The sequence below is a fragment of the Lotus japonicus genome, chromosome 6 (genome assembly GCF_012489685.1).
Source record: "Lotus japonicus ecotype B-129 chromosome 6, LjGifu_v1.2".
NCBI lineage: Eukaryota > Viridiplantae > Streptophyta > Magnoliopsida > Fabales > Fabaceae > Lotus > Lotus japonicus.
The window spans coordinates 67,447,997-67,460,647 of record NC_080046.1 but is presented as its reverse complement, the minus strand read 5'-3'; the positions used below and the strand labels follow the sequence as shown (position 1 = coordinate 67,460,647).

At 37.7% G+C, this 12,651-nt stretch overlaps 3 protein-coding genes across 3 annotated transcripts; 1 reads left to right on the top strand and 2 right to left on the bottom strand.

The window, feature by feature from the left end:
• Positions 1–5,495: 5,495 nt before the first annotated feature.
• On the bottom strand, positions 5,496–6,084 carry LOC130726257 (60S ribosomal protein L27-like). Its single transcript, XM_057577503.1, has one exon. The coding sequence runs from the start codon at positions 6,042–6,044 to the stop codon at positions 5,637–5,639; it is 408 nt and encodes a 135-aa protein (XP_057433486.1). The 5' UTR covers positions 6,045–6,084; the 3' UTR covers positions 5,496–5,636.
• Positions 6,085–7,517: 1,433 nt separating this feature from the next.
• On the bottom strand, positions 7,518–10,367 carry LOC130724623 (F-box/FBD/LRR-repeat protein At1g80470-like). Its single transcript, XM_057575898.1, has 4 exons — positions 9,343–10,367; positions 9,062–9,238; positions 8,702–8,759; positions 7,518–7,899 (listed from the first exon to the last, which is right to left on the bottom strand). Exons 1-3 carry the CDS (start codon positions 10,294–10,296, stop codon positions 8,727–8,729), a joined length of 1,164 nt encoding a protein of 387 aa, XP_057431881.1. The 5' UTR covers positions 10,297–10,367; the 3' UTR covers positions 7,518–7,899; positions 8,702–8,726.
• A 439-nt stretch (positions 10,368–10,806) lies between these two features.
• On the top strand, positions 10,807–11,396 carry LOC130726708 (uncharacterized). Its single transcript, XM_057578004.1, has one exon. The coding sequence runs from the start codon at positions 10,842–10,844 to the stop codon at positions 11,202–11,204; it is 363 nt and encodes a 120-aa protein (XP_057433987.1). The 5' UTR covers positions 10,807–10,841; the 3' UTR covers positions 11,205–11,396.
• Positions 11,397–12,651: the final 1,255 nt, after the last annotated feature.

Below are 12,651 nucleotides of genomic sequence, written 5' to 3'. Positions count from 1 at the left end.
CTACAAAAGTGAGGACCTTCATAGTCCTGTCAGTTCAGATGATGAGGCCAACAATTACAACAAAACACAATTTCCACAGTTTGATGAGGTTGCTGGATTTGGCAAGGTGAGATTAGAACTTGGCATGGAGTTTGGTGATTTGGAATCCTTCAAGGAGGCTGTGAAGGATTATACAATTGATGTTGGAAGAGAGATGAGATGGATTAAGAATGATAGCATAAGGGCAACAGCTGAATGTAGAGTGGAAAACTGTCCCTGGAGAATTTATTGTGCATGGTCCAAGGCAAGATTGAGTTTTCAGATAAAGAGCTTTAATGAGGAACATACCTGCAGCAGGACCTTTAGGAACAGGGCAGCAAGCACAAGTTGGTGCACCAAAAAGCTTGAGAAAAAACTCAGAGTTCAGCCAAATTTGACACACACTGAGGCATATGACTACATGAAGAGAAAATATGGGGTTCTTTTGAATAAGACCAAAATTTTCAGGTCACTGAAAAAGGCAAGGAAGCTGGTTGAAGGAAATGAGGCAGAGCAGTATGCAAAGCTCTGGGATTATGCACATGAACTTATGAAGAGCAATCCTGGATCTACTGTGAAGATGGACACTGTGGCTGTGAGTGAGGAGGAAAGACAGTTTCAGAGAATTTACATATGCCTTGATGCATGTAAGAGAGGCTTCAAGGCTGGCTGTAGACCATTGATAGGTCTTGATGGCTGTTTTCTGAAAGGATATTATGGGGGGCAGCTGCTTTTAGCAGTAGGTCAGGATGCCAACAACCAACTGTATGTGATAGCTTATGCCATTGTAAATGTGGAAAATAAAGACAACTGGAAATGGTTTTTGGAGCTGCTCCATGGAGATTTGGGTGATTATAAACAACATGGGTGGACATTTATATCAGACATGCAGAAGGTAATACACTTCCTCTTTCTCATGTTGGCTGTTTTATTATAGCATTATGTTAGGACTACGTGCACTGCATTTAATTTGCACATGATTAGGACTAATATGACAGTATTGTGTAACATTCAGGGACTAATGTGACAGTAAGTTGTAACATTCAGGGACTAATTTGTAGTAAGTTGCAACATGTAATGATTAATTGTCTTTGTTTTTTGCTGTTTTGCTAGGGTCTCATCCCTGCAATGCAGGAGGTTATGCCTGGGGTGAGTCACAGATTCTGTGCAATGCATTTGTGGAGGAATTTCACAAAACAATGGAAAGACAAGGAGATGAAGAATGTTGTGTGGGATTGTGCTAGGGCAAGGACAGTTGAACAATTTAATGCAAAGATGAATAGGCTTAGGGCAAAGAATGCACAGGCATGGGCTTATCTCAACAAGTGGCCCAAAGAATCATGGACTAAGGCCTACTTCAAAGAAGGAGTTAAATCAGACAACATATACAATAATGCCTGTGAATCCTTCAATGCAAAGATTCTGAAGTATAGAGGAAAACCTATACTGACATTGCTTGAGGAGGTTAGGTGTTATATCATGAGGACAGTTGCTACTAACAAGATCAAGTTCAAAGGACAGCAAGGCTTACTTCCACCAATGCAAAGAAGTAGATTGGAAACTGAGAAAAAAGATGGTAGTAAAGGGTGGACACCTGTATTCACAGGGGATGTTGTAGATGAGAGGTATGAGGTCCAGGGTTGGGAAGGAAAGGTGGATGTGAGTTTGACAAGACATACCTGCACTTGTAGGTTCTGGCAGTTGACTGGCATGCCTTGTAAGCATGCATGTGCTGCAATTGCCTGGAAGCATGATCATGCTGAGGACTATTGCCATGTTTGGCTTACTATGGGAGCTTATAGGAGTACATATGAGCATTGTGTTCGCCCCACTGCAAGCCAACAATACTGGGAGCAAACAGATTATGTGAGGCCTATCCCACCAAGGGTGAACAAGAGGAAACCCGGTAGACCTAAGAAGAATAGGAGGAGGGATGAAAATGAGGAACCAGTTGCTGGATCAAGAAACAGGAGTAGGGCTGGAAGTGAGCCACCTGTTCCTGCCACAAGAATCAGGAGGTCATATCCTCCAATTACTTGTACTAGGTGTGGCCTAACTGGTCACAACACAAGAAGCTGCCATAACATTGGTGCACCAATAAGGCCAACAAATTGGGTTCCGCCCCCACCTGAAGTAATTGAGGATGAGGTTGATGTATCCCAGAATGCCCCCAATGGGACTCCTCAGCAACCCCAGGTAAAATGGTAGCATTATGTTCTCTTTAATATGACTTAATTCATTATATTAATTAATGTTAATTTTTTGAACTGTGATAGGAAACTCCTGCTGCTACAAGACCTAGAAGGAATGCCAACAGACCTAGAAGAAATGCTACTCCTGCTGATACAGCTCCTGTGCCTACAAGTAGTGGAACTGCCCCTCTTTCAAACACTATGCCTGCTGGAATTACAAGTAGGCCTGCTGCTACAAGACCTAGAAGGAATGCTAACAGACCTAGAAGAAATGCTACTCCTGCTAATACAGCTCCTGTGCCTACAAGTAGTGGAAATGCCCCTCTTTCAAACACTATGCCTGCTGCTGCACCTATTGGGTTTGTGATTTGGCCCAATAGACCAACTGGAATTGCAAGTAGGCCTGCTGGAATTGTTTATAGGCTCACTCCTGCTCCTGCTGCCTATAGGCCCCCTTCAATTAGGCCACCTAGGCAATCAGTGGAAGCATCTTCCTCAACTCGTCCACAATTCCAAGCTTCAACTTCAGTACCACCAAGGGCAGAAACAGCAAGAAGCTCACCACCACCAGGGCAAGTGACATATGCTTATCCTGGAGGAAATATGTGTTTCATGCCAACACCTTCTATGTTCCAAAACACCTCAGAGGACAATTGATGACAATGAAGTTCCAGAAGAGTCTTTTTGTGATGCAGCAGCTAGCCTATGTCTCTTTTTTGTTTTAAAACTGGTTGTGTTATGTACTGACTGATGACATTATATTTAGTAGCCTTAGTAACTTGGCATTGACATTATGGTTGTCTATTTAAGTTCTGGTTGTTGTTATGCTATTTAGCATTGAACTTTGTAATGGTTGACAGTATTGTGTTATGTGTTTGTTCAGACTTTGTAAGGGTTGATCTTTTATTATGAATGGTTATCTATTTCACATTATGGTTGTCTATTTAAGTTCTGGTTGTTGTTATGGAATATGTGTTTGTTCAGACTTTGTAATGATCTTATATTATGAATGGAGTAGAAGATTTGGTGGAAATGACCAAAAGCAAGCATGACAAAATGCATACCAAAAGCATCAATAATGCATTTCATTGATAATTTGACAATATCATTACATTCATCACTCAAAAGACTACATTGTTACATGATCCCCCACATTACATGAACTTCCCAATCATCATTACAAACACAAACAAAGTCATCAATATGACACAAATTCTCATCAATTGAACTTGTTGAGCTGCAAGGTCATTGTTCTTGCACATGGCTGCATTCATGTACCTAATTTGTTCAATCACCATCTCATTTTTCTTCAAAATAGCTTCCTTCATAAGCACCACCTCCTGCATCAACACTGCATTCTTCAGAGAAATCTCATTCAACACCCTCACAACTTCTTCATTCTGCATACAGTTTGGGGCATTCGATTCAACTTCATTTCCATCTTCAACTCATCGAAAGAAGTTGCAATTAGATAAATGACCCTGTACAACAAAACCCATACAACCCAGAAATTATGAATTCATGCCAACATATGCAAAAATGAAGAACCCAGAAAATCATTTACTTGCCTTTGGTAGATAGCAACTATAGAAGGGTTTTCCTGGGTTGGCATCAGTTTTGGAAACCCTAACCACTGCTTCTTCACCACACTTGCAATGGGGCACTCCATCGTTCATCCCTGAGCTAGAACTTCCCATGGGTTTTTTCGATGGCCTCTGTGGAAGTCGCGACCTAGAACTACCACTCATCTCCCTTCTCCCTTTCAGATTGAAGGTTGATGAATTTGGGATTTTCCCCCAAATGTTAGGGTTCATCTTCATATAGATGATTTCAGGGACTAATTTGAAGTGTTTAACATAAACCCCCAACGGCTATTTCCACGTAGGCATTGATTGTGGGAAAAAAAAATTCCATGTCAGTAAAAGGTTAACGGACGTTATATGATTTTAACGTCAGGGACTACTATGACTATTTTTTGTAACTTCTGGGGACCGCGAGCCTAATTAAATTCATCCAGGGACGATTCTGAAGTCGGTGGGAACTTCCAGGGACCATTGTGACCATTTACCCATTAAAATTAAACACAAATGGGCTGAGCCCAACAACCAAGAGAACGAAACCTTTGACCAAAAAATAAGAGAAAGAGGCCATATGCTCCCAGACTTGCCCTTTTCTTGAATTTTCTTTGTCAGCACCTCAACTACTTGCTAATTATTGACCCAAAAAAAATTACTTGCTAATTAATTCAGAATAATGTTCAGTTAAAAAACTAATTCCACCTACACCTTACGAGATAAGTTAGAAATGAGTGATATGATTGATAGGAAATGCAGATGGAAATGAGTGATATGATTGATAGGAAATGCAGATGGGAGAGAACATGAAGTGTGTATGTATCCTTACTCCATTCTATTTACTGTCTACGTGGAATATGTGCATCTTTACTGAGTGCTTTTCCAGTTCTGAAGTCACCAGTCGACGCTTTAGGTCACATTTGGCATCAATGTAGCTGTTTATGCTATACAAGGCCTCTAATTGTTTGAGCTTTGCAGGGTCTCCAAGGGTGCAAATTACCTAACAGTGTTGCAGCGCTGCTGAGTTTTGACATAGGATGGTGTTTGACCTAGAGTGACCAAGTGTATTTAAACGACCTAATTGTTGCTGCATAGAATGTCATGAAGCAATATAGCTTTTTGTTATCAGTCGTTGTTATTGCCATTTTTCTTGTTTTGCTTTTCTTTTTGCCATGGGTAATATGACCAACATTTGGAAACGAAATTATAACCCAGGATTTTCACAATTTTACATATTAAAAAGCCTGTACGCCAAAAGATTCTACTTATAATTCGAATGGAGATCATTGAGCAAACAACTTCAGGGTGATATACACACTTCATCAAGTCATTTAGCCAAACCGGTTACAAACAACAAAATTAAGAAATTACTTGTAGTAAGCTTTAGATTGTGATATGGATGCTCTGTGTTCACCTCACATAGAATTCTGAAATGCAAGTTCGGGGAATGAATCAAGAGACCATTTCCAATTTCCGATTAAAATAAATAAATTAGAACTATAAAACATTACTCTTGAATTAACAAACAAGTCCAGTCCCATTTTACCGGCAAAACTTGAACATTTTTACCCTCATCAACCTGCGAATACGGATTCCTAACAGGGTTATCTAGATTACTAACAAGGTTATCTATTCTATACATCTTATCTAAAGGCTTATCAACGACATGCGGCATTGAAAACCAATATCAATGTAGAACAGATCATACGAATTAACGACAGAACAAAATTCTATTGAAATGTAGCAATTTGCAAACAAAAGCATTGAAACGCAATATCCATACGAATACAAAGATCTATTGTTCCAACGAAACTGAAAAGAGAAGAAACAAAACAACAACAGTGTCTGCAGCTCAAAAACCAAGTTTGGTGAAGAACCACCTGTTTTTACCGGTTTTGAACCTTTCCTCCAAGCGCTTCTTGGTCTCTTTGAGAGCAGCGACCTTCTTGTCCTTCGATTGGAGGGAATCAGGAACAACAACGTCCTTCAGATCTACATCAAGGGTGTAGCGAGTGGGCATCAGGTGCTGGTAGTTCACGAGCTTCACGAACGCCTTCACCCTCGATTTCTTCGCCGTCTTCTTGGCAGAGTCCTTCTTAATCACCTTGCTCGGGTACTTCTTAATCCCTGCAACCAGGCAGTGTCCGTAGGCGCGATCACGAGTCCCCTCATCAAATGTGCGCACGATCACCGCCTTCCGCCCTGCGTACCGCCCTTGCAGCACGATCACAGCCTTGTTCGGCTTCAAGAACTTCACCATCTTCCTCTTTCAGCTACTACAAGGGTTGGCCGTAGAAAACCCTAATTCTTGTGTATATATATCAATTTTACGGACCTTAAACCACCTAAGAATGAATCTATCTAGGCCCATGCTCGTCTCTCAAGGCCCATTAATAATAAGATGTGAACTCTTGACAAAAAGGAAAAAAAGATGGGAACAAATTATAAAACAAAAAACTGCATATGTATGTTCTAAATATTCCCCTACAAATCACTTAATTACTTTATTCTTACTTAAATCTCCATTAAAAATGTTATCTCATCCCTCATCTCAATTTCTTATCATCTTCGTAAAGATGAGAGCACAGGTTTAAATTCTAGGAAAATATGCAACAGTATCTCCAATGGACGACGACATCCGTAAAGAAAAAAAAAATTATATCATCTACCTTTGTTCCTAATTATTTTCAAGTGTGAAACCGTTTATTAGCCCAAGAGAAAGTCTAAAGTAGTACGAATAGGTAAAATAAGATTATTTAAATAATATTTCACACGTTTAGGTATTTCATTTTGATTACAAATTGTATAAGGTTACCCAACGAGTGTCGATCATAATGGTAAAAAGTGACCATTTGAACCCTTAGGTTAAGAGTTCAATTCCTAGGAGTTTCACTTTTTGGGAGATCTTTAGTTTTCACCCCAGCCGGGTTTGAATTGCGAGAATAGTTTAACCAAAAAAATAAAATTGTATTAGGTTAATCACGTGTGAGGTTATTGTTTACATTTTTATTTCATCATGGTTATTCATAGTTTGAAGAGTTTAAAAACAATGACACTAAGTGAGCCCTTTTGTTTCTAACCTAACCACTCATGTGTATCTTAGAATTCTTTTCATTTGTACGTCTAATTTACTTCTATGCTGAAGATTATGTGTGCTATTTTTTTTTTTGGTCGAAATATGTGCTATACTTGTATTCATTTATTTGTCTTAGAACAATACTTTGGCCAATATTTAAGCCAAAAAAAATATTGTAAAAGATGTATCGACTCATTTTACATGGGCAGCCACTCTTGTCTATCTTTGGTGGTTCCTTTTCCTTTTACTTGGGCCTTAAAGATGCGTTCTTGTGAGTTGCTGAGTGATCACTTTCAACGTCTCCTTCTTGCCATGATACACGATTCCACAAGGACTGACTCATTTTTTATTTGTTATGATCTAAGTTCATGTTAGAACTTAGAACCAACATTTTGATATTTTCTTATTACCTAATAAAAAGTAAGACCTCTCTTATTAGCAAATAGCTATGGCATGAGCCAGTTTGGTTTTGCCAAAGTCACTTGGTCAATGCAACAAAAAAACAACCATCGCCCTCATCTTCACTTTCTCCAATATCTCATTCAACCCACCAAAATATTGCTCTTTTGTACTGCTCATATTGAGTTTATCCTCTATTTACATACTATAAGTGTCGTTTCCCTTCCCTTGTGACTTTAATCTAATTATCCTTCAATATGAAAAAAAAGAATGAACTATCAAGTGCAACTTGGAGGTGTTTGCACATTACAACTTATAGGGAAAATCATGATACCATATAATTCAATCCTCACAGCTTTCACCAAGTCCCAGTACCAATAATTGTTTAACAATAACTGCATAATCATAGTTTTACTGAAACACTAAAACTACAGATCAAGATGATGTTTAAACTAGTTTTCTTTTTAGTGTGGCGACCAAAGTATTTCTTCACCAATTCTTCCACCTATACTTGATTGAACAACCTTCTTAAAACCAGCTTATGGAACACATTCACAACCAAACCCATCTAATCACCAAAATGAGGAAACATGGATTTGTCTCTTCTTAATAATCAAACACACATGCAGTGCCTTGCCACCTACAAGGACAAATTATATCAACATCAACAACCAAAACTAAACCGTCAAGCACTAAAATAGAGTATGCATTTCAATCCAATAAGTTCGGCAAACATAACATTGCGCAAAAACTTGTCTACACAGCTTACTTGTATTATTGAAAATTTGAGATACATGAAAGAAACACACAAGATGACATCTTTGTCAAATTAACATGATTCTTTACGTATTGTTTGCAACACAAACAAATAAGTTAAGAATAAACCTATCAGTAAATAGGTAAAATTAGTTTTAAGGGTGCCTATCAATGATAATATTTTGGCTATTACTCTCTGAGCCATTATAACATTTAAGCAATCCCACTTCTCACTTGGAATGAAATATCATGACTTTTTTTTCCATGCCCAATATCACCCAACAAATGAAGTTTTCTTAACCCTTATCTGTCCTTATTTAACTAACCAAGTAACCATTGTCTACACTAAGCAGACTGTGAAGAATTCAATTGCCCCATCTATGATACCTTCGTGCGTAACACATCCTTCCTAGATACAAGGTATGCACAAGAATACTTAAAGCAAGGTAGGGTAAGCAAGACATTTGAAGACAAATAGAATCATAATAGACTGCATTAACATTGAGAATGGCCTGATGAAGGTTAAATATTACCTGTATTACATTCGACTTAATTGAAACCTACGTAGCAGTTTGGTAACTAGTTGATTCAATTAAAAATCAGTCCTTAGAGTATACTAGGTGCTTTGATTTCAACAGAGGAATAGATACACAAATATGAAGTGCTAAGACACAAGCGTATTTTACCTTTTAAATTTGTAAAAATCAGCAGTCAATTCCCTCCAATGCTACTCCTTGCCATTTGCTATAACAAAAGCACAAAATAAACCAGTGAATTTGGCAATGCCACAGAAATGACTAATTAGATCCACATTCTACACACAATCACATAGACAAGACATCACAAGGTAAATACTAATCTAACTGGAGGTAGTTAATAATTTTGCCAAAGTTGGCTACTTGAATAGGTAATTGCTAAGCTAAATAATATCAAGAGAGCCAATATAAAAAGTAAAAAGAAGAAAAAGTTTTGAAACTAGAACGAGAATCGTTTTTGCCAAATATGCATAAATTTAAAACAAATTCCTGCTGATAAAAAAAAAATACCTTTATGGCCTCCACCTTGAAAGTTTTGGTAGGAGATCCTTGCAACAAGAAGTTTAAGACCTCAACAGGTATGGACATGGTGGTGGAGCATGATTCATTTAGCACTTTCACTCTCAAAATTTGCATTCCAGTAAAAGGACAAGGATGGCGCAATTCAGCAGGGAACTGGGAAAGAATCTGAGCAACCAGGCAAAGAAAACAACAATAAATCTATCTGAGATTGACAATGACAAGCAATAACTTTGTTCTACAGATAAGCAAGGCAGCTAGATTATACTTACACTTATAGTTTGAAAAGATAATGTGACATCCTTGGCATCCCCAATCGCCCAAAACATGTCAATCAAACGAGAAATGAAATCATGTTTTGGTACTTGGTAACCAGTAACAGCAACATCAAGATGAGCCCTCTCAATGGAGCAAGAGCCAACAAGGAAGAGCTGCAGAACATGGGAGTCAACAAAATTGAAGGTTGTAAGTGTCGGGGAAGCGACAATGATCTTACAATCCGGGCATATGTTTCGAACGTGTTCCATACTGGATATTGTAAGGTTAGTGAGGTGAGGAGCACGTATATCTAAGATTCGAACTTTAGATGGGAATCGGCAATCAGATATCAACAAATGGGTCAAATTCACAAAATTCTCAAAAGGGTCGAAGGAACCATCACTAGAATCGTAACTTTGAAGGTCCCCGACCCCGTAATCCCAATCGACCATGAAGGAGCAGCGAACAAGATGCAGAGTGGTGAGGGAGGCGAAACCCCAGCAATCGGGAAGAATGATGAGCTCGAAGAGTTGAAGGTGTTGCAAGGATTGGCAAGAGAAAAGAAGGGGCAAATCATCAACAATACGCGGGAACAAGAGGGTGAGATGCTGGACGCCATGGGTAGTTACGTGGTGGATGAACATTCTGACAAGACCCTCACAGAGATCTTGGCGATCGATGCAGATTTGAAGACAGCAGAAGATAGGGTTAGAGATGTCGAACCAGAATTTGCAGTGGGTGAGGGTGAGAGAGGTGGAAGAGTGAAGAACATGGAGAACGAAATTAGCGAAGGAAGAGTAGTGAGTGAAAGAGGCGCTATCGAAGTTGAGAACGGGAAGAGCACGCCAAAGAGACCTCCATCTTTTGCTGAGAACACTGCATTGCATTGCATCCTTCGTCTCCACATATGAAAGAATGTGTTCAACTATTTCATCTGGTACTTCGTTCATTCCATCTTCCATCGCCATTTCTGCTCTCTCTCTCTCTCTCTTAACCCTCACCCATACACTCTTTTTAGAATATAAACTAATTACATAATCAACACAGAAAATTAAAGGAATTATATCAAATAATTATTCGCCTATCAGACTTTATACTGTTGAAATTTATCCTATACAATAGACCATAACTTTAGGGTGAAAAATGTGGGATTGTAAACAAATTTATTTATTTCATTAAAGAGATATTTGTATTGATCGACTTAAAACAGCATATTGGAGCTTTCACTTATCTTTGGTGGATCACATTATTTGTTTAATAAATTTAATTTCTTAATCTTACCTTGAATTGGTAAAATAGGTAAATAGATAAGGATAACATTATAGGTTAAGATCAAATCAAATCCGTGAATTTCCCAATATATATATATATAATTTACATGGAAAATTATTTCATTCCATTTTTAATTGAAATTGAAACTTTCCAAATGAAAAAAGAGCATATAAAAATCAAACCAATCCCTTTATATGGTATTCCAAACCTACCAACCAAAAGCCATTGCTTAATTGCTGAGATGAGGCTAGGAAAGAAGGTTCAGCCTGCTAAGAGAGCTTGGAAGAAGTTCTCCACAAAACTCAAACTCAATAATATTCCTAAAGCCATCAAAGCCACCTTTAAACACATCACTCGTAGAACACCACATGCTGCTTCTTCTAACCACCATGTTGATTTGATTGCCAACGAGGGAGGGGAATCAAGCATGGAGGAGGACATAGAAACTATTGAGGATGCATGGAAGATTGTAGTTGCTAAGTCATCTCATGACGATCCGATGCAGGACGAGGACGTGGATCAGAAAGCAGAGGAGTTCATCAGCAAGTTTTATCAAGGTATCAGGAAAGAGATGTCTCTGCTAGAGTGGAATCCCCGCAGATGATCATGCCTACTATCTCTTTTCCTTTTCATTCATAGTAACATGTGTGTGGAACATTTGCTTTTCTTAATGTTCTTCATTTTTGGTTTTGTTAGGAATTATTTTTCCTTTCATCGATCCTGTTTTAAATTTAATTGTTCATCATCTCATAGCTCTAAGGAAACATGTGATCGATCAATTCAATTGTACAGGTGTTTTGTTTAACGAATTAAGAAAATGAAATCATTATTCACAACCGACGTATCTTCAAAATGTAGAGCTACAAATAAGGCAATGTCAATGATTCATATGATATCAAAATAAGAAATTATATATATGTAAATGTTTCGATACTAATTGAGTCTACTTTTATTCTAATTCGTAATATTAGTTTTGTTCACTTATTTTTTCGAATTGTGTGTTAATTTTCGTTTACATTTGTGTTGATTGATAACCAAACATAGCTGTAGAACTCACATGAAATAGTCAACAAACAATCCAATACCAAATTCAAGGAGTGTCCAAGCAAAGATAATGGAAAACAACAGGATTAACGGAGATAAAATTTGCAATGGTTTATTGTTATGCAATCAGTGATATCTAGTTTAAGTTGGGAGGGTTACTTTTTGTGTACTCATGTGCTCTTGGTTTGCTTGGTTTTGAATTTGTGGGGTTGGGGAAGCTGTTTTTCCCTCATACAGATTTCATCTTGTCTTATTCTTCTTCTATCTAATGTATTAAGGGTTGGAGTACCTCTTGTATTCCCTTTAATCAATCTATGACATTAAAAAAAAGTAATTACAAATAATGAATGATAACACAAAGAATGTTCTAAAAATGGTTAACAACGTTTTTATCGTTTTCAAATTACAAACAAATATATGCCAGATTGGTTGCAAGAATAGTTAACTAGCCATATTTGAAAAAAGACGTGGGAATTAGTAACCATTCATGATTAGGCGAATTCCTAATAACCTATCGCATTGATGTTGCAAGTCAAGTCCCCTAGTATTATTATTCAACTTAATACTCAGAAAAATCTTCACAGATTGAACCAACTTAATCATTGTGAATGTTATTCTTTTTTTGACGGGCGTCAATCAATGTTATTCTTATTCCTATAAAAATATTAAATTTCAATAAAAATTTAAAAAAATCTCGATCTCCCACCTCTTCAACCTAATCTCATTTGATTTTTTACATATGAGAAATTGAGAATTGACTGAGGGACCAAATTTGCTTAATTTTAAAAGTAGAAGCACTCGATTAGCTTGAAAATAACTAAGGGGCCAAAATCACACATAGTCTAAACTAGGAGGGTAAAAGATGCAATTAAACCTACAAGTCCTGTGTTTGAAATTAGAATGCTTATGCATAGTAAGGGTGAATGAGTGGGTTTCAGAGATAAAATGACAATGTAATGAATGATGTATCTCCTTTTCAGGAATCACGTAGGAGAGGTAGAAACACA

What these genes read in the sequence shown, in the direction of transcription:
- LOC130726257 (XM_057577503.1), bottom strand. Translation starts at nt 6,044, where the DNA reads ATGGTGAAGTTCTTGAAGCCGAACAAGGCTGTGATCGTGCTGCAAGGG.
- LOC130724623 (XM_057575898.1), bottom strand. Translation starts at nt 10,296, where the DNA reads ATGGCGATGGAAGATGGAATGAACGAAGTACCAGATGAAATAGTTGAA. An exon ending in TATCTTTTCAAACTATAAGT is followed by an intron (nt 9,239 to 9,342) that starts GTAAGTATAATC and finishes CTGGTTGCTCAG; the next exon opens with ATTCTTTCCCAGTTCCCTGC. An exon ending in TCAAGGTGGAGGCCATAAAG is followed by an intron (nt 8,760 to 9,061) that starts GTATTTTTTTTT and finishes CTTTTGTTATAG; the next exon opens with CAAATGGCAAGGAGTAGCAT.
- LOC130726708 (XM_057578004.1), top strand. Translation starts at nt 10,842, where the DNA reads ATGAGGCTAGGAAAGAAGGTTCAGCCTGCTAAGAGAGCTTGGAAGAAG.